Here is an 18,951-nt window from a genome sequence, read left to right on the forward strand (position 1 = left end):
GGCTTTGTCACACAGCAACATTTAGCTTGTAGTTGTTTGAGCTCCGATATGCGTGATAACCTGTAATTAGAGGGGAGCCTGCCCGTACGTCACCTGCAGCAACGTCCTGTGTCTTTTAAGTCTGCAGCGGAGTCGTCTGAACTTGTCCCACTGCAGTCTCAAGCTCCGTCCCCAGAAAGCCCCTTGTTCCAGAGAAATGCTGATGATGCCCCAGATGTATCAAAAATGAAAGGAGTAGGAAAACCCAAAAAGTTTTCAAGGTTCAGTATTTACAAGCATCTCCATAAACACGGCATGCACCATGCTGACAGCGTCAGCAGCATAGACAGTGAATCAAGTAAGTAACGTTTTTCAGCCAAACAACGTATATAAAGCATGCGTGGAGGTGGGTGGGTGGGTGTACGTGCAGATTCACATAATTTCTAGGGTAATGTGTTCTTTGTAAGGAAGGGAAGTTGATTAATTTCTTGACTATCAGAATAACTATGTAGCCAATATGTACATTTGTAACCTTGCAAAATATGCAAGAAAAATTGTAAGGGGATTTGCATTTAGTTAATTAGCAATTGTCATGAGTCGTCAGATGATGCGACACAGTGTATGTGATACCTAATGTTTATATGGTTGGAAATGTTTTGTTCCTGCAAGGGAGGACTGAATCTTTCATTTTTCAACTTATGTTTATTCTAACAGTTTCTGAATGTGATTATCCCCTCTCATAGGCTAGTGTTACCTAGGTATAGATCAGTTCACTTAAATATTCCCATTTACCTACTTTCTAGAGAGGAGAGGCTATTCAACAGTTGAATATTTGAATGCACCTTTTATTTCCCCACATGAAAAATATCTTCAAAGCTAAAATTACAATGATTGCCTTGACATTTGTTCTAGCATGGAATCCTTTCTGAATTCTGTTCCTGAAGTCCTGAGCTCCTGAAGGTGTATATTGCTGACGATGGGAACTTATTTGTGTTTCCATCACTCCCTGCAGACTTTACTCCTGCCAGAGGAGCATCGTTTGCATGGATTGCAGTCACCTCAGGATGTGGCCACAGCCTTGCTGCATCAATATGTGTTTGGTTTAAGATGAATTTGATCCTTTGGCCACTTGTAACTTCAGTAAATTGTTGTCTTGTTTGAGCCCCTGTCATGCAAGGTGTCTTCAGACAGGATCAGGCACCAGCGTAGCAGAAGTGGGCGTGTGGTCTTGCCATGAATTAGAGCATCTTGACTTTCTGCAGGTTACTGTAACCCCACTAGAAGTCAGACGAATATAATCCAGAGTTTAAAGCCCCATCTGAAAATGTTCCATCACCACACCGAATCCAAACAGGGGCTCGCTGAGCCTCGGGAGGGTAAGTGGAGGAAGGCAGAGGTGCAGACCCCTTCAGGCTTTAGCTGCTGCTATTTTTGCACTGTAACAGTAGTGAGAGTTAGGTTGGGTGCCAGGATCAGCCTTCGCTGCTTGTTGCTCTCCCAGCATCCTTAGCACCCTCTGAAGACATCCTGGCAGGAGAGCCTTCTCTGGAAGCTTAAAAAAAACGCAGCATAAAAAAAAATAAAAACCAAACAAAACATCAAACACCAAAAATATTGCATAACGACAGCAGGGACCCATTGAGGAAATAGCTCTGATTCTGGTATATAATGATTTCAGCAGTTCTTTTCCTGTAAAGGCAGGAGCTTGTTACTGGAATTGGGAATTTCTGCATTGAATATTTTAAAATAAACCTAATTCAAGAAGACAAGTGCACATAGAGAGAGGAGACAGCGAAGTGGCTGCTGCCAGACCTATGTTTGGCTGAAGACTTACCCCTCCTCCCCCTTTTGCCCCTTATTAATACCAATGAAAGTGTGCTTGATTGACAGAGGAGTTGGGTATTTATGAGCCCTGAGCTGCTCTGCTCCCTGGACTGATGTTGAAAGGGCTTCTTTAATTATGGTATCTCCACTGAGATGCCTCTCTGAGGAGCAGTTCTTTCACATCTTCCTCTTGCCAAACTCTTCCCCCAAGGCATTAACTGCCAATTATAAAGCACCGGTTACAAAATAGCGGCAGGTACGAGGAAGTGATGCATTTGCTTCGTGGAAATGAAACGCAGTCTCCCCTGTGGTTACCTCGTGCCCGCTCACCAGTCGGTGTGCAGGCATCAGAGCTCAGCACAGGAAGGGTGTTTTGGCCGGATGCCCCGTTGTCCCATTCAAGCATGCTGAGTCAGCAATTCTCCAGCTCCACCTGGACTCTCACTAGAACTTCAAGCTTCCTGAGGCAGCTGTGGTGCTCACCTGCTGCATGGCTTGGCTCAGCTCGGTGGGCTTACAGCGATGCACCAGGGGCTTGCTTCGTGTCAACTGGTCTTGTTGCGCTGCTGACGTGTATTTTGTTGGCTGTTGAAAGGTGTGGGGGTTTTTTGATTTTATTCAGGGGGGAGGGGGGCGGTTCCTGGTTCCCTGGTGATGCGGTTGGGTTAGGAGAAGGCTTCTGCTCTTAGTGTGTAATTATCGCACTGGTATTTGATACAGGAGATGAAGGGTGCTCTCAGGGTCAGGAAATGATGGTAGTCAAGGGTTTGATGGTCTACACGAGTGTCCTGGGTTTTCCTAGGAGAGAGGAAGAAGAGTTCACTCTGCACCTGAAATGTGTGCTCTAGAAAAGGAATCCTGGTGCAAGGGAATATCCATTTTTCAGACTGTTTTTAATCGCCATCCATTTGGAATTCAGGATCCGTTTGTTTAACATGTAAAAACTGTATCAGAAGGTTGCTTGGGAAAACAAAATCAAACAAAGAAAAACCACAATACCTGCTGAGGGAACATGAGCAGCTGAATAATCTCATTCTAGTTAATAAAGACTAGCATTTGTTAGAGGAGATACACCCTGCCTTAGAGACAAAACAATAAACCCTCTAGCAGAGAAGTTGGAGTTAGTTCATTAGTATTGCAAAATACATTAAGTGGATGATATATGTGATGCTTCTGTACATATATCCACTAAGGTCAGTCGCAGCTGAGGGTGCACTGCCGCATGGTAATATTTGAGTGTCACAGGACTGTGGAAAGACAAATTATTACAGAGTGGGTTTTTTAATACAACATACGGAGAATTCAGCATCTGCTTTTTTTTAAATCCATAACAGACTCCTATGTATTAGCTGTACTGTTTTTATAATAAATACTAAAACAGGGAAGAGAAAAATACTAATATGCATCCTTTGAAAGCAACAGGAAGACTGGGGAAAAAACAGCTTCAGCCAACTGGGATGGGCAAGTCGCACCAATGATTTTCCATGGCTGTGAGTGAGTGATGGACAGCTGTGAATTTGGAGCATGTGTTTTTGTTATCTTGTTTGCTTGTGACAGATAAAGGATCCATCCGAAGTTTGAAGACGGGTGTTGGCGAGCTGCTTGGGGAAACCAGATTCTGGCATGGAAAAGACTATTGCAACTTTGTCTTTAAAGACTGGGTTCAACTTGACAAACCTTTTGCTGGTAAGTGACTTTGTTCCCTGGAAGTCGTTAGGTTCCTCCAGATCCTCTTCTGCATTTTTTCAGTGTCAAGCTTTACTTTTTCTTTCTGAGCCAGAGATAATGAGCCTATTTTGGTTTGGCTGCTAGGAAGAAGCAGCAAAACTCCCTTTGAGAGGTTCTAGGGCCAATTATGCTGTTATGGTCCACGGACTTGGACTGCGGGTGACTGCACGATAAGTCTAAATTCATCTGCACAGCCTTTGGTGTCATGTCCCAAAGACTTCAGTTTGAGGAGAGGGATGCTGTGCTTTTCCACATTCATGTTCTTTGTCTAAACGTGTTTTTCTGCCCCACAGACTTCATTGACAGATACACCACCCCGAGAATGCCCTGGCACGACATCTCCTCCGCGGTGCACGGCAGAGCGGCGCGTGATGTTGCCCGACACTTCATCCAGCGCTGGAACTTCACCAAGGTGGGGTGTGGGCATCGCTGCTGGGGGTATGGAAGCAAATACAGCCTCTGTCTCATCCACCTGCCCTCTCTGGGCATGCATTTCATATTTTTTATGTTGTTCTACTACACTGCAATCTCTTAAAGGATTTTTTTTTTTCCTTCTTTCCCCTGGGCAGATTATGAAGCCCAAATACCGATCCCTGTCCTACCCATTCCTGTTGCCAAAATCTCAACAAACTGCTAATGAGTTGAAGTATCAAGTGCCCGAGGCTGTTCATGCCACAGTCCAGGTGGGTGTTGATGGTCTGCTGCTCGCTTACTCCTGAGAGTGCTTGGTTTTGATCTTCTCAGCAGGTGGTGTTAATGCCTGACAGACCCTCTGCAGAACTTGAAATTATAAAGTGAAAAACAGTTCTTTATTTTAACTCATGGCATAGATGGTCAGATCCTCAGTTACAATAAAACAATGCAGCTCTTTCAGTAGAGGTGCATCAATTTACACCTTCATCTTTGGAGTAAGAGGACCAAGCTGTATGCAGTACTCCTGACTTTGTGTACGTGCGTAATTTCTGTTTTGTTTTCTACTGCTCTTCTAAAGGCTAACATTTAGGTTTTATGTTTTGTGAAGGCCTGATGGGTTGAAGTTGTCCATTGAATATTCATCTCAGGTATTTGAGCGGTTTACCAGACCCGATGCCTCACTTAGGTAGTGGTCAGCTAGAGCCCAGCGTTAAGTAGAGTCTCGGGGCTGTTGCTTTCTGCGTTTAACTTCATCTGCATTTTTATTATGCAGCCACTCAGCCCTGTGGGTCCTCTGCAGTTCTGCACAGTCAGCCCACAGTCTCGTTTGTGACAATCATCCTCACAGTCATAATTGCCAAGATACCTATATTTAAAACCCTGTTAGCTATATTGAGTGCCTATATTGAATACTACTGCTACCCAGCAGAAACATGGACTTGTTGAAGAATACAAAAAGTCAAAATAGTTCTGCTGAAGCAGCAAAACAATTGTGTGCGTCTGTGGATGACAGATGTATGAAATAAGAGCAATCAGACCCAAAGGAGGAAAAATGCATGCCTTTGCTCTTTGGAGTGGTCCACCCAGATGACAGGAACGCTTGGGAAGCACAGTGTAACAAGACACAGTATCTGGGTCTGTGGGTTGCCAGGACATTGTCTGCTCCTCCCTGCACAGCGTGAGGGATGGCCAGCACAGGGATCTTGCATCTGGGGTGTTTTACATCAGCCTCCAAAACAACGCTCGCAGCTTGCTGAGAAACTGTCTTGCTTCAGGCATCACCGTGCTTCCCTCTGCCTTTAAATGCCTCCCCAGCTGTGTGCGTGACACCAACTTTTTCGGAAAAGCGAGGGAGCTTGTGTCTCCTGAGGGCGTTCTAACCATAAAATGAGCCTCGACTCTTAAAATCATGGGGTTTGCTGTAGCAAAACATTAAGCTCTACCAGTTACACAACTGGAAGCAGCTCCCAAAGGAGAAACTAAACTGAGCACAGTCTAGGTCCAGCTTTCCTTCGGTCCGTGCCGCAGAGCTGCTGGCTCAGGGCATCAGCCTGTGGGAGAGGAGAATGGAGCTCGGGTGGTGACTGCTCAGTGCTGACTGGCGGGTGAGCTGTTTCAAAACCAGCCTCGTCACGATGTTGTTGGGGCATTGCAAATAACTGATACATTCCAGGAAATGAGGAGCTGTTCTCAGCGATGCCATAAACAGTGGGAAGAGAGAGCAGGTTCGTCTTGTAAATTATTCATTTGAAACTGCCTTGCTCATTTCTAATTTATGTCAAATTGCAGCTTTTAGAGACCTGTCAGGGTAGACCAACCCTACATTTAGCTGGATAAATAAAACTGTATGATATTAGGCTGAAAACATGTTGTCCTGCCATGTACCAGCCTTCCTGGTATGAGGGAAGACTGAGGGGGAAGAGTGCTGGCAGCACAAAGCGCAGTGAAAGCAGTGAGGGTGCAGGTCCCTTGGCTCTGGCCTGCTTGCAGCTGGGTTATGGTCTCTAGATGATCTCCTTCAGCTCCAAGAGATAGCTTTGCAGGTGCTTACTGTAATTTTGGCTGTCTCCTCTGTAATGCTCACACTGGCCTAGTTTTCACTGATCCCTGGATGACCACAGTTCCCTGAGCATCCCTGAAGTCCCCGTGGTGGGTCAGTGAGCAGATTTGGCTCTCCCTGATGAAGGTTTCAGATTTGGCTGCTGCAGGAGGTAAGGACACCTGCAGCCTGGATGTGAAGCTCACCTCCTCCTGATTGCCTTTTTCTGGAGCTCCTGGGATGTACATTGGGGTGTCCCTCTGTGGCTTCTTCCCTGCAGTCACAGAAATACCAGCGTCTTGCCTTTCCAATACATTAGTTTCAGACTAGAGGGCTGCAAGTGCTCATGTCTCGTTTCAGTGGTACAGTCCAGCACAGAAATAAGCAGATATCCTAAAATCTTTTGTCAACTTGTTTATCCAGAGAAATCCAGAGCAATAATATTGTCCTTTTGACCAGCCAAACCCATGTTATCCCTGTTTTGGTGCTGTGTAGGGACTGTACAGGCAGATGTTACTGCCTCGAGGTAAGATCCAGCATCCAGCGACTGCCCTTGGCTGTGGGGTGATTGAAGAAAGTCTGGCTGCTGGTTTTCTTGTTTGTGAGCTTGTTTGCAAATCTGTCTTCAATTGTGGGCGGATCAGAGGAAGGGAAGACACAAAGGATCTGTGGGGATTGCAATCCCGCTGCAAGCCCGAGCCGCTGACCTGTCAGCAGCCGATTTTGACCCCATTGTACCGTCTGCTTTTTCTCTCCTTTGTCAGAGGAGAGGAGCAGGAAAGTGTTTCCATGAGGGTGGGGATGGCAGGAGCGGCACTGACAGGGGCTTTCCCTTGGGCAGGGAGGATGAAGGCAGCATGCATGGGAGACAGTGTGGAGGTGCAGGCTAGGAAGGAAGGAGCCTGTCAGCTCCATGGGTTAGTCAGGAATGGTCTCTCATCCTCTTTCGTTTGAACTTCTGGGCTTTGCTCACAAGAGCAATGTGATTGCACGTTGATTTTTTTCCAAGAGTCGAAGAGCCAAAGGCAATGCCAGTTTTTTTTCCATCTCTCTATTTCCATTCCAGAGTTTGCAGTTATCAGCCAAAGCCAGTGCTGCGTGATGTGGTGAGGCAATATCCAGTTCCTGATGCAAATACAATGAAAATTTAATGTTCTGGCAGTTGCTAATGCCCTTACCTCTTTGAAGTCTGTGTGAGCGCTTGCATTGTTCAGGATTTATGGACTAGACCACAGCACACATCAAATTTATTACTGTTTTATTGGTTGAAGAAGTTAAAGGGATAACAAGCCTGGCCTGGCACTCAGTGCTGCTATTGAGAGGCTTGAGGGAGAGGAAGGAGCATAGGAAGGAAAATAGGTTGGGTTGGAAGCAGCTCTCTTCACATACCTTGATAGGGAAGGCAAGATGTCCAGAAGTGCGAGATGAAACATCAGTGGTAAGGGAAGGCCCATATAGGAAACTTCAAGGAGTGCATTTGTCTTTGAAGGCCAAAGCCACAGCTTTGCTGCATCCATGAGATGTTGGTGGTGGCTGTAGAGCCACCAGTGTTGGCGGCCTTATCCTGCCACCTCCTCACCTGCTGCTGTGGCTGTGGAGCTGCACCGTGATCCGTGCTGGTCACTGAAGTGATCCAGATTAGAAATTACTTTACTTTGAAGAGGTTCCAAGCTGGAACACCTTGCACCCCTCTGCTACCCCAGCCAGCGTCTTTTGACACTTCTTCCCTCCGCACGTGGATTTGAGGTTTTACCTGATGTCAGCTTTTTGGATGATGCTGAGCCAGCTTTTCAGGATGAGCCATGGCACATTGTTCTGAGGTGAGGGCAGAGGGCTGCTGGTCCCATAACCGTGGGCAGCCTGGTGTGTGGAGTTTGCTGGCGTGCTGGTGTGTGGAGAGGTGAAGAGGAAAGCAGGGAAGAGCAAGTGGGTGATGTGCTAGAAAGAGATGGTCCTGAGTGATGATTCTGATGCCTCATTTGGCATCTTTGGTTTGGAATAAACTCATCTCTTGGCAGTCAAGTTATCTTTCAATGCCAAGGGGCTTTGGTGCTATCAAGCTCTCAGTTCAGAAAAGAACATTTATTCCTTGTCCCCAGCAGTTTCAGCTGTTGCTGCTGGAAATGAGTGTTTGGGATTTTGTTCAGTACGGGGCTCAGCAGCTCCTCTTGCAAAGTGAGGTCGATCTTTGGAGCGTGGACTAAGTTAACTAGCACGAGGGGAAAAAAAAAAAAATCAGTACTTTGTACACTAGGAAACTACAATCTGCAGCTTTCTAAGTGCAACTCGAGACTGCATTAGCTGGAAGTCCTCAGCGCACTGGGACATACTTTGTGGCCCCAGGTTTTCCCTGCTGTGGGACAAAATGCAGGGAAGGGCCAGCGTGGCCGCTCACTGCTGGCTGTGCTGATGAAGGTGGAAGTGCTGTGAGGTCCTGCCCAGACTGCAGCCTAAGCTGAGTGTACAGAAGAATTGGCCTTGTTTCTACCCAGAAAAGCTGTTTTTCTGTCCTTACTAATGCAAAAGGTAGAATTCTGTTTGGGAGCTCTCTCTGCTGCGGTGCTCAGCAAGGTTTCAGCAGTGCACAAGCTGGAGTGTGTGTGGGCACACAGTGTTGGCTTTGCAAACCAAATCGGCAATTAAAACCCCACGTGCATGAGCAGCATGGACTTTTGGAGGTGTCCAAAAGTGAAGGGCAGCTTTTTGGGACCAGCAAAAACTGTGATAGCCCTTGCCTTCAGGCTGACTGCCTTGCTCAGGCACCTGTGACTGCGACGTTCAGCTGCAGTGTGCTCCCTCCTGTTGGCCAAGAGAGCAGCCCAGCAGGAGAGTTGCAGGATCTGTTTTTCAGTCACCTGTGGGAGAAAACTCCTTCTGTCCAGGGGAAGGAATTAGCTCAGGAATCACCCCTCAGAGCCACCTCCAGGGACGCTCTGGAGGTGAGAGGATTTGCTTCACTGGGGCTTTGAACAGCCTGGTCTAGTGGGAGGTGTCCCTGCCCATGGTGAGAGGGTGGAAGCAGGAGATCTTTAAGGTCCCATCCAGCTTGAACCATTCTATGATTCTGTGGTTCAGACATGCAGCACCTGGGCCAAAGGGCCAAATCTTTATCTACTGGTACACTACTGGTAAATAATTAGCCTGAGCCGTGTTATGGCCTGCTTTGATGGCAGATGGTGACAAAAGTATGACAGCAGAGCTCAGGGCAGGGTGTCAGGGGAACGGGGAGAGTAGCATGGAGCAAAGCAGAAGCTGGACAAAGAGGATTAAAAGAAATCCCCAGGAGAGTTTTCTGGGGAAAATTGTTGTTGAGCCCTGAAAGTGGTTGGGATTTTGCATGTATTGACACACACGTTTCACAGATCCTGAGGGTTTGAATCTTGCCGTGTGTGTGACTGACCCCGAGTGCTGGTATAATGGCTGCTTGAGGGATTCTGAGAATATTGTTTCAATGTTTTTGTCTTGACAATGTTTAAAGACAGAGGCTAATCACGAGTAATTATTTCCCCTGAGCACGTACCAACACTTAATTAAAAACTACATTTCCATCTCAGAAAACGTTGCTCAGGGCAGAGCACAGTCGCTTCTTGACTCAAAGCGCAGGGGCTGGAGATGCTGCAGCGTCTCTGGCCATCTGGGACGGGGAGCTGTCTGTCTGCTGGGGGGCTCGCTCAGCCTGGCCGAGAGCAGGAACAAAGGTTGTTTCTCACATGGGTTTGGCGCTCTTGCACAAGAACTGCAGGGGGAGAACGTGCCCTGGGGATCTCGTGGTATCTACTTTAAAAAGTGGATTTCCAGTAAAAATTAATAAATGTGTGGGCAGCTGCGCTGCTATGAGTTACAAAAGTGGTGTTGTCACACATGGGCTGGCTTGTGCAATGATTTAGGGGGAGAAATAAATGACTTTGAGTGCTCAGAGCAAAGCCGTGGCCTGTGTTAACAGACTGACTGTCATTACGTACTGTCTGATTGTGGGAAGAACACATTGCCCCAGCTGGGGACCAGCTTTAAATATCGATAGAGAGGAGATCACTCGTTGGATGTGCACCCCTAAAGCTTGGAAATTTACATTGTTTTAAAAGTAATTTATCATAAGACCTTAAGCAAGAATGGGAATTCTGTGCTGCTTATATGACAAACTATGGTTGCTCAGGTGGGCGAGAACAGGACGGGGCAGGACACCACAGCAACAGGACAAGGCACTTAACGTTTCTACTTAAAACATTGTTAAGCCTTAATACTATATTTGAGCATCCTTTCTCTGTAGTACAAATGCAGCATAAACGGTGAATGTTGCACATATTAACTTACTTAGTGAAATTCTGACAAGCAAACACTGCTGGGGAAGAGTGTTGCCTTTTAAATGATTCAGCTGTGATGCTGTGCCACCCTGGAAGGGAGGGAGCTGAAGGTGTTAATCTCTTGCTTTCCAGGTGCTCCGTTCTGCTGCTGACTGGTCGGCCGGCATTAAATACCACGAGGAGTCCATCCACAACGCCTACATCAGCGTGATAGAAAACAGCAAGCACTACATATATATAGAAGTGAGTGGCTATGAGGGAAAGCATGAGGGTCCTGGTGCTCTGGACATGGCTCATCAGGAGGGTAATTCTTCTTCTGGAGGTCTGGTCTTCATTTTTTTATGAGTTTAGATACGCATGATAGAATACGTCAGGTTGGAAGGACCATCCACAACGCCTACATCAGCGTGATAGAAAACAGCAAGCACTACATATATATAGAAGTGAGTGGCTATGAGGGAAAGCATGAGGGTCCTGGTGCTCTGGACATGGCTCATCAGGAGGGTAATTCTTCTTCTGGAGGTCTGGTCTTCATTTTTTTATGAGTTTAGATACGCATGATAGAATACGTCAGGTTGGAAGGAACCAAAAAGGATCATTGTATGGATATTAATACAGAATTCCTGGGGCTGTTTCTGCTGACTTCAGGCTGACAGCCTTCTGACCGCAAAAGCAGACCTCTCCTCTGTGAGCCTCTTTGCAAAATTGCCAGCAACTTGCATGGCCTGTGCAATAGCCTTCCTGACCCCTCCGTGGCTTTTCGGTGTCCTCTGTGCGCGCCTGAACCTCCCACTTGGAGCTGGGCTCACATCTGTACAGCCTGGAGCTGCCCGAGTCTCCTATGCCAGAGACTCTCGCTGAATTGAGATGTTTATTCTTTTTTTTCCTTTTTTTTTTTTTTGGTTTTTGCCTCCTGTTAGGATATTCTTTATGTGAGCTTTCTAAGAAGTGTGATTAAATAAGGATTAATTCATTCCTTAAAGAGAGCACAGACACACATCTTTTCATAATAATTAAAAAGCATCTCAAATAGCTTGCTAACCCCAGGTATCTTTAGTTGCTCTTGGTCTGAAATAAACCAGGCAAATTTGTATGTACTTTTTTATTGTGGTTCATAAGGAGCAGTGCCTGACAGTAGCTTTGCTTGCTTTTCCTGCAGAACCAGTTTTTTATTAGCTGTGCTGATGACAAAGTTGTCTGGAACAAGATTGGCGATGCAATTGCTCGGAGGATTCTTAAAGCTCACAGGTAACCCGTTCTTAATAAAGTGATGAAAGTCTTCCAGGTGCATTTATACGGTGTGATGTTAAATAATATCCTAATGGCCACAACTGTATAATAGCTTTTCCAACTCAGGACCGATGTGGTCAAACATCTGCTTGTGAGACTCTTCAGTGGTTTCTTTGCAGCCAGAAAGTGATTTTCTGTACTTACCCTGATGCAAATGTATTTTTAACCATGGAACTTGTTTAAAAGCAAGTCCTTTGTACTCTGGTTCAGTGACACCTTTGCTCTATAGCCAACCCAGTCTTGAACCATGTGGTAAAGTAAGTTATTGGGTGAGAAGGTTGAACCAGGATTTTATCTGAATTATCTGTAAGGGAGGATTGGCTTTCAATAGAGGAAGCAAACACATTTCGAGGATTTGTCTGCAGGGTTCGGCTGTTGTTTGAACAACTTATTCTGGTAAGTGCTGGAGGGTATTTACAACCTCCAGCCGCTGCGAGCAGTTCATCATTTCTTCCTGGATGGATCAAATCCAAGCATGCTTTAAACACTCCTTTTACTTCAGCATGCCTAACCTTGTGTTAATACCACAGGTAGGGGCTTGTCTGTGCTTTGATCCTGGACAGCCTTGAGTAAGGTTGTTCCCCTAGAGTGTCTCTAAGATACATCTAGGTCATAGTCTAAAATTGTATCCTGGTCTTGCTGAGTTGATATACAGAAAACTTTCTAAACCTCTTTTTTCTCTCACACGCTTTTTCACCGTGCGTGTATACATTTCTTGCAGTTATTATTTTTTTCCATGTTGTAGTTGTCGAGAGCTGTGCAGGGGCTGCTTTCCCAGAGATGGTTTCTCTAGAGTCACAGAAATGTCTCTCTGATTGGCACTTGAGCTTAAAAATTCTGGCTTGGGTAAAGGCAACCAAGCTGAGACAAACAGATCCTGGGTATGGGCAGTATCTGCAAGGCCACAGGAGCTGCCATGAGCCAGACTTTGTTCAGAGGTGCTGTGGAAAGAGGAGCCCTCTTTGAATTGGGGGAGCATGGGTGTCACCTGCTATGTCATTAAGAGGGGTGAGTAACAGGGCGGAGTTGCCAGCGATATGTAAGCTGCAACACATAGCCCAGATAACTGCAGTTAGCTAAGGGTGGAAAGGTGGGCTGGATTTTCTCACCCTGGGGTAAATGAGGAGCCGCTGGAAGTGACATTGATGGTGGTTGTGTTGCAACCGCGAGGCTCGCAGGCGAAAGAAGCTGCTCTGGATTGCCTTTCCTGCCTTTGGGAACTGATTGCCATGGCTGCATCAGTTGCCTGCTTTCAGCAGCGCTTCTGAGGCAGCAGCAAACACTCCGGGACACCACAGCAACAGGAGAGGGCACTTACGCTTTTAATTAAAAGATTATTAAGCCTTAATACTATTTTTTGAGTGTCCTTTCTTGTTATTACAAATGCAGTATAAATGTTTTTTGCTGTTTGCATCAGCTGACTGCTTTTAGCAATGCTTACAGGTAGCAGCAAACTCCCCAGGAAATCTGTGAAGATTTTCCTCTTATATAAAGTTTATGTAGTCGGTGTCATTCCATCCAGATATCAAACTCTAGCACAAAAGGGAGTTGCACTGATTCTTCAGTGACCCATTTTCCAATGCAGTGCTTCCTTCTGTGTTACTCCAATTTTATGTTAATATTGTGCCAGCTTGATGTTGGTGATTGCTGACTTAGCAGAAGATTCAAATTCTGCACTCTTCAGAGTGCTTGGCATTGCTCTTCAGAGTGCTTGGCATTGCCTAAGATTAAAAGTAAATTCAAACCTAAATGTTTTGTGTCACAATGCTAGTGTTTCAAACCGACCCTGGAAAACAACATGGATATTTAATTGTAAATTTAAGTTCTTCAGTTAAGTTTATACTTTTTTCAGTCTTCTAGACTAAATATTTTCTGCTGATGTAATTAATAATGCTCTTTTCTTGGTCTGACTCCTTTTTTTTCATGGGTGGCTCTCTAGCGAGTTTAATAAACACTGGGCTTAGGCAAACAGTCTGCATTTTGGGGACTGCCTTTGTTGGGAGATCTTTTTCACCACACAGACAGTCTTCGATACAAAGTCTCTTCCTGTGTGTAATAAAACCTCGCAAGTGTTTCTGAGGTCTGCAGACAAACTAAAGCTCGCTCACCCTGCCTAGCACAGCAATGAGGAAGCCCTGGTTGAAATTAAAGCAGCCCAGGTCCTCTGTGTCTCCCAGCTCCGACGAGACCCCAGTGCTTCACAGTTCCCATGCCCTTAAATTCACAGGCACGAGGAAGGAATACCTTTAGTAAAAACCGCAGACTGGCTCATCTTCAGGCTGCTCCCGAGATGGGTTTTGTCCTAATTAAACTGTGCTTGCCATCTAGTGGCAGCGCTCCTCAACTGGAGCATCTTCATCCTCCTGCGGGCTGCAGGGCAGGGGATTGCCAACGCCCAGGGACAGATGCATCTGGCTGTTGTCAGCAACTAAAACCCAAAGCTGGGCTTTAAGAAAAGGACCAAGGAGTGCCACAGCTGAAGCTTTTCTTCCAAATGGGGTGATGGTTAGGGTACGGTTTAGTTTGGGGGGAACTCTGGAACTGATTTCTTGTGGGTTGCGATGCACTGGTGAAATATTTGCTTTCCTTGAAGGATCAATGTTTTTGCTTGTGCCCTGAGATTTTTCCACCTTTTGTGATGTTTCTGACTTCTGAAAACCAGGGTATGGTGGGTACTTCAGGTTAGATTTTTGGGTAGAAACACAAGAAGCCTTTGGCAGCCCTTTAATCTTTGTTACACTCCTCCAGGCAGTTTTCTGCACCAGTATCAATGTCACTGGGCTGTCGGGGTGCTCAAGTGTCCTCGTATCGTGGCAGACACGATCTGCAAAATAGTTAGCTTGCTGCTGAACTTCAGTGGAAATGTGTTTCTTTAGCTTCTTTTGCTGTCTGCTGAGAGTAAGTTATTCTTTCTCTTCCGAAGGGTGTGAGCACTCACTGAAGTACCGATGGCAGGCGACAAAGACCTGAAACTGAAAATACACTTCACACTTTGCTCCCTTAAAATTTGTTTGGTAGCCTTGGGTGGAAATCGAGTCAGTCAGCACAGGGAAAATGAAACCAAGGAGACTTCACCTTGCTTGAGGCTGTAATGTTCACAGACTAATGCTCCCCCAAACTGTCGTTTCAGGGAGAACAAGCGTTTCCGAGTGTATGTGGTGATCCCGCTGCTGCCTGGGTTTGAAGGAGACATCTCGACGGGCGGTGGGAACGCGCTGCAGGCCATAATGCACTTCAACTACAGGTACCTGCACGCACAGTAACGCTGCCCAGGGCCTGCGCTTTCCTTCCAGCTCATCAATCAGAACTTCAGTGACCCCAGGGTTCTCCACGCTCCCGCTCGGTGGTTGTGCCCTCCTTTAGGCTCTCGCTGTGGCTTTTACCAGGTTCCTCCCAGCACCGTCGCTGCCGTGGCTGGGGAGGGAGCATGCAGCCCTGTGGGTTTGCTACCTGAGCTTAGTCTCCAAATCTGCCTTTTTTTGCTGATACTTTTACTGGGTCTGCACATCAGCCATATGAAAGCAACATCTTCCCGAATGTGATTTTCCTGCTCTGGGATGGATGTTTTCAGGAGCACCCGCAAGTACAGCAGGTCTTGCGGGAAGGACTGAGATGCAGTCGTGCTGTGTGCTGGGAAGAGGCTGGAGAGGAAGGCATAGTGTCTCTTTTTTTTTTTTTTTTTTTTAATTTCCTGGTATGATTTCACGTCCAGACCTGTGGTCCAGAAGGTTGCAGTCCTGTTTGTAACAAGTTTATCATCATTGTGGTGTGCTCCAAGAGGCAAAAATGCTCTCCAGCTCCGACACGAATTGGTATGAGCTCCTTTAGCAAATGAGCAGTCCTTGCTTGTATCAACAGTCGTTTGGGAAAAACGCATGCTCGGAAAGCCCTGTGTTTCTTTTTTGTACGGGGTATTTATAAGGCATCTGTGTTTGCAGTTTACCTCAACTGATTCTGCTTCAGCATATGCTGTTGCCTTGAGTTGTGGTGGTGCTGATGGCTGCCTACCTTCTTTCCAGGACCATGTGCCGAGGAGAAAACTCAATCCTGGGCCAACTGAAGACAGAGGGTAAGAGCTTTATTCCTGTTCTCCATGTTGCTCAGTCTTGAGATGCTACTGTTCAATGGATACCTCTAGAATGCATTAATCAGAATCTCCATCTAGAATGCATTAATCAGATTCTCCAGCTTCTTGTTACCTTAGGCTTGCTATGGCTGAAGGGTTCAAGCACGGACTGGGACACAGAATCACAGAATGCTCAGGGTTGGAAGGGACCTCTAGAGATCATCTAGTCCAACCCCCCTGCCAAAGCAGGATCTCCTAGGGCAGCCATGCAGGAACGTGTCCAGGCAGAGTTTGAAAGTCTCCAGAGCAGGAGACTCCACAACCTGCCTGTGCCAGGGCTCCGTCTCCCTCACGGTAAAGAAGTTTCTCCTCATGTTGAGGTGGAACTTCCCGTGTTCTAACTTAAACCCATTATTCCTTGTTCTGTTGCTGGGCACCACTGAGAAGAGATTGTTCCCTTCCTCTTGACACCCACCCCTCAGATATTTATATATGTTAATAAGATCTCACAGCAACGTGTGCTCGTGGGGCTGAGGAGCCACCTCCTCCTCTGCCGTCGTCCTGCGGGGAGCTCTGCTGGGTCACGCGAGCTGACGCCAGTTGCCAGACTTTGCGCTTGGACGCAGCCCGAGTCCGGAGGAGGGGAGGACCCCAGGGAGGAGCGCGGCACAGCTGCAGGCTGCTCAGGATAGTGTTATTTGGAAAATGTCCTGAGCGGGGTCACGCTTCTGGGAGCGATGAGCCCTCAGCCTCTCCCCTGTGAATCCCACCTTGGGGTTTGTTTCTGGCAGTTGTTGAGCAGGGAGAGGAAAACCTGCCGAAGCAGGATGCTGTTTCTGAGTTGCTCTCTTGCCATGGGGATACCTGCTTGGATTTCTTTTGCTGGGAATTTGAGCACCATGAAGACCCACAGGTCACAGATACTGGGGGTGTACAAAATGTCTGATTTGTTCTAGTACTTCACGTAAATCTGAACTGTGGATGAGTGCATTAGGACATATTTTCTGTACTGTGCATGGAAAAAACACCTGCTTCCAGCCTCCTTTCTGCAGGATATGCAGAAGAACAGTTGCATAGTCCAGCTATTTTTAATTTTTCACATCAATTACGAGCACTTGCATGCCTTGCAAGGGAGATTGAGGTCATTTCTCACCAAAGTGGAAGTATCTGAGCAGGCAGCAGATCAGAGCAGCACAGAGAGCCCACAGGCAGCTTTTAAAGTCTATTTTTAAAGAAACTTATCTGTGTTCTTAAAAAAAAAAAATCCCTAAAAGTCAAAAGCGAACTGTTATTCATATTGGCCTTTTATATAAAAAGGGTCCTTTCGTCTTTCTTCTCTCTTCCACCTTCCTCATCCCATCAGTTTTCTTCTCTTTAAATTTTCAGTGGGAGACAAGTGGATAAACTACATATCATTCTGTGGACTTCGAACATATGCAGAGTTGGAAGGAAAGCTGGTCACAGAGCTCATCTACGTTCACAGCAAGCTGCTTATTGCTGACGACAACACAGTTATAATCGGTGAGCAGGGGTCTTGCGGGAGGGGGTTGGACCACTGCATTGTATCTAGATCAGTCCCTTGGCTTCTCTGCCTTGTAGTCAGTGCAGGCTGTGATGCCGTGTGCTTTTCTATCTTGTGATTTTGCTCTTGGGAAATATTTTGCTGTTTAAAAAAAAAAAAGAAACAAAAAACACCAAAGAAAACAAACTTATAAATTCATCAGGAGGGAGGAAAAGACTTGGAGGGCTGTCATTTAATTTGTTTTTCTAGAATGGCTTTAAATCTCTCTGCAATACTGAAGAGAATCCCAGTGCAGGGAATATTGTCCATCTGTCTCGTATCAAACTCTGCTCTAGCAGGAAGACTTGTGAGACTTGTCATCTGTTCCTTAAAGAACAGAATGTGCTGTAAAATTTGGAAGGTTTGGACAACATGTGTCATTTATCAGCTCCATTTTCTAAGAATGGGGAAATATGTTACAACAAGTAATAGATATATATTTCATCTGTTTCTCTTACCATATTTATTATGAGACCACAAAGCAAAAAGACTTCAGGCTCAGAGTTTTACCTCGCAGCAGGGAAAGCAAGAATTTTGGCCTGTTTCTTTAAAGAAACCTTTTCCAGTGTGTTATCCTTTGGCAAAGTTGCCAAAGGATAACTTCACACCAGATTTTGCAAGACTCAAAACTTCCCTCCTTCAAAGCAGCAGCAGTTCAGCCTGTGGTCTGGGATGACCTGTGTCTGGATTTGCTCCTCCGTTACCCTCTCAGGGGTCAGATCCCATCTCCAGTACACACAGCAGCCCAGAGATGGTTTCAACAGCGTGGTTGCAACTGTGATGGTCTAGTGGCTTGAGAAAGCTCTTAACATCTATTTTCTGTACCCAGAAGCCTGAGAATGGGTTTTTATGCAGCTTGTGTATCTGTGCCGGTTGGTGAGGTGATCAGGAGCCGGCCCCATTCCTTTTTCACCCAAGAAAGAGACAGTTCATGGAAATAAAATGCTAATGAGGTCACTCTGCAGGAGAGGGAGGTGCAAGGATGGAGAGGGGCTGGGCTTATTTTTCCTCTGGAGCTATTAGCTCTCCTTGAGTTAATTCAGTCACTGGGAAGGCTGAATGTCTGACTGGTGCCTGGGGATCTCTTACGGAGCTGAGGACTGTGTCTTGAGTTTATTTTTGTGGTTGTTGCTCTTTGGTGATTTCTGCGGGTTAATGACCGGATGACTCCTATCGCTGGCTGCATCTTGCTGTTCCTTTGGAGGCAAGAAGCTCTGGGGTGACCCCCATGTGGGGAAGGAACCTGTTTGGGGGGTAAAGCCTCAGCTGGTCTCGAGTAACGCTGCGGACGACAGACCCTGTGTGACGTGTGTGGGCTGGGGAGCTCCTGCTGCAGAGTAGGGTCAGAGCTGGAGCTGCCATGTGAGCCCAGCACCCAAACCCTTACGTGAGCGGGGTGGTGCATTTTGGGGAGGAATCCCCCCTCACTGAAAGGCACAGCCAGAGCCATGCATTTGAAATGCAATGGGGCAGGGGGAACTTTTGCTGCCCTCCAGCAGTTTTTCCAGGGGTCAAAGTGGTTATTTCCCAGGGTGTGAGCAAGACACTCGTGGGTCCCACGGCCGGGGAAGGTGTCCTTCCTGCACTCCCCTGGAAAGCCCCCTCTCCTTTCTGGGGTTTGGGCTTTGTGTAGCATGTGGCGGTGCTGCAGGGAGTAGAGAAGAAACATCTCCCGTGGCTGGAAAGTGCCTCCAGAGCCCTGGGGTCTGCTTCTGCCTTGCTGCATTAGCAGGCATGGTGCCTGAGCTCT

At 46.6% G+C, this 18,951-nt stretch overlaps 1 protein-coding gene across 2 annotated transcripts in view; it reads left to right on the forward strand.

The window, feature by feature from the left end:
• Positions 1 to 18,951, forward strand: part of PLD1 (phospholipase D1, phosphatidylcholine-specific) — a 43,365-nt gene that overhangs the window by 22,235 nt on the left and 2,179 nt on the right. The window contains exons 14-23 of one of the 2 annotated variants that reach the window (XM_009873355.1): positions 128 to 337; positions 1,242 to 1,355; positions 3,361 to 3,489; positions 3,825 to 3,943; positions 4,101 to 4,214; positions 10,417 to 10,527; positions 11,444 to 11,532; positions 14,705 to 14,818; positions 15,594 to 15,643; positions 17,027 to 17,161. In XM_009873355.1, the coding sequence (XP_009871657.1) occupies positions 128 to 337; positions 1,242 to 1,355; positions 3,361 to 3,489; positions 3,825 to 3,943; positions 4,101 to 4,214; positions 10,417 to 10,527; positions 11,444 to 11,532; positions 14,705 to 14,818; positions 15,594 to 15,643; positions 17,027 to 17,161 (1,185 nt within the window). The remainder of the gene's footprint in view (positions 1 to 127; positions 338 to 1,241; positions 1,356 to 3,360; positions 3,490 to 3,824; positions 3,944 to 4,100; positions 4,215 to 10,416; positions 10,528 to 11,443; positions 11,533 to 14,704; positions 14,819 to 15,593; positions 15,644 to 17,026; positions 17,162 to 18,951) is intronic. The other variant, XM_009873362.1, reaches the window with a different exon arrangement.

Source organism: Apaloderma vittatum, unplaced genomic scaffold (assembly GCF_000703405.1).
Source record: "Apaloderma vittatum isolate BGI_N311 unplaced genomic scaffold, ASM70340v1 scaffold6280, whole genome shotgun sequence".
Taxonomy (NCBI): domain Eukaryota; kingdom Metazoa; phylum Chordata; class Aves; order Trogoniformes; family Trogonidae; genus Apaloderma; species Apaloderma vittatum.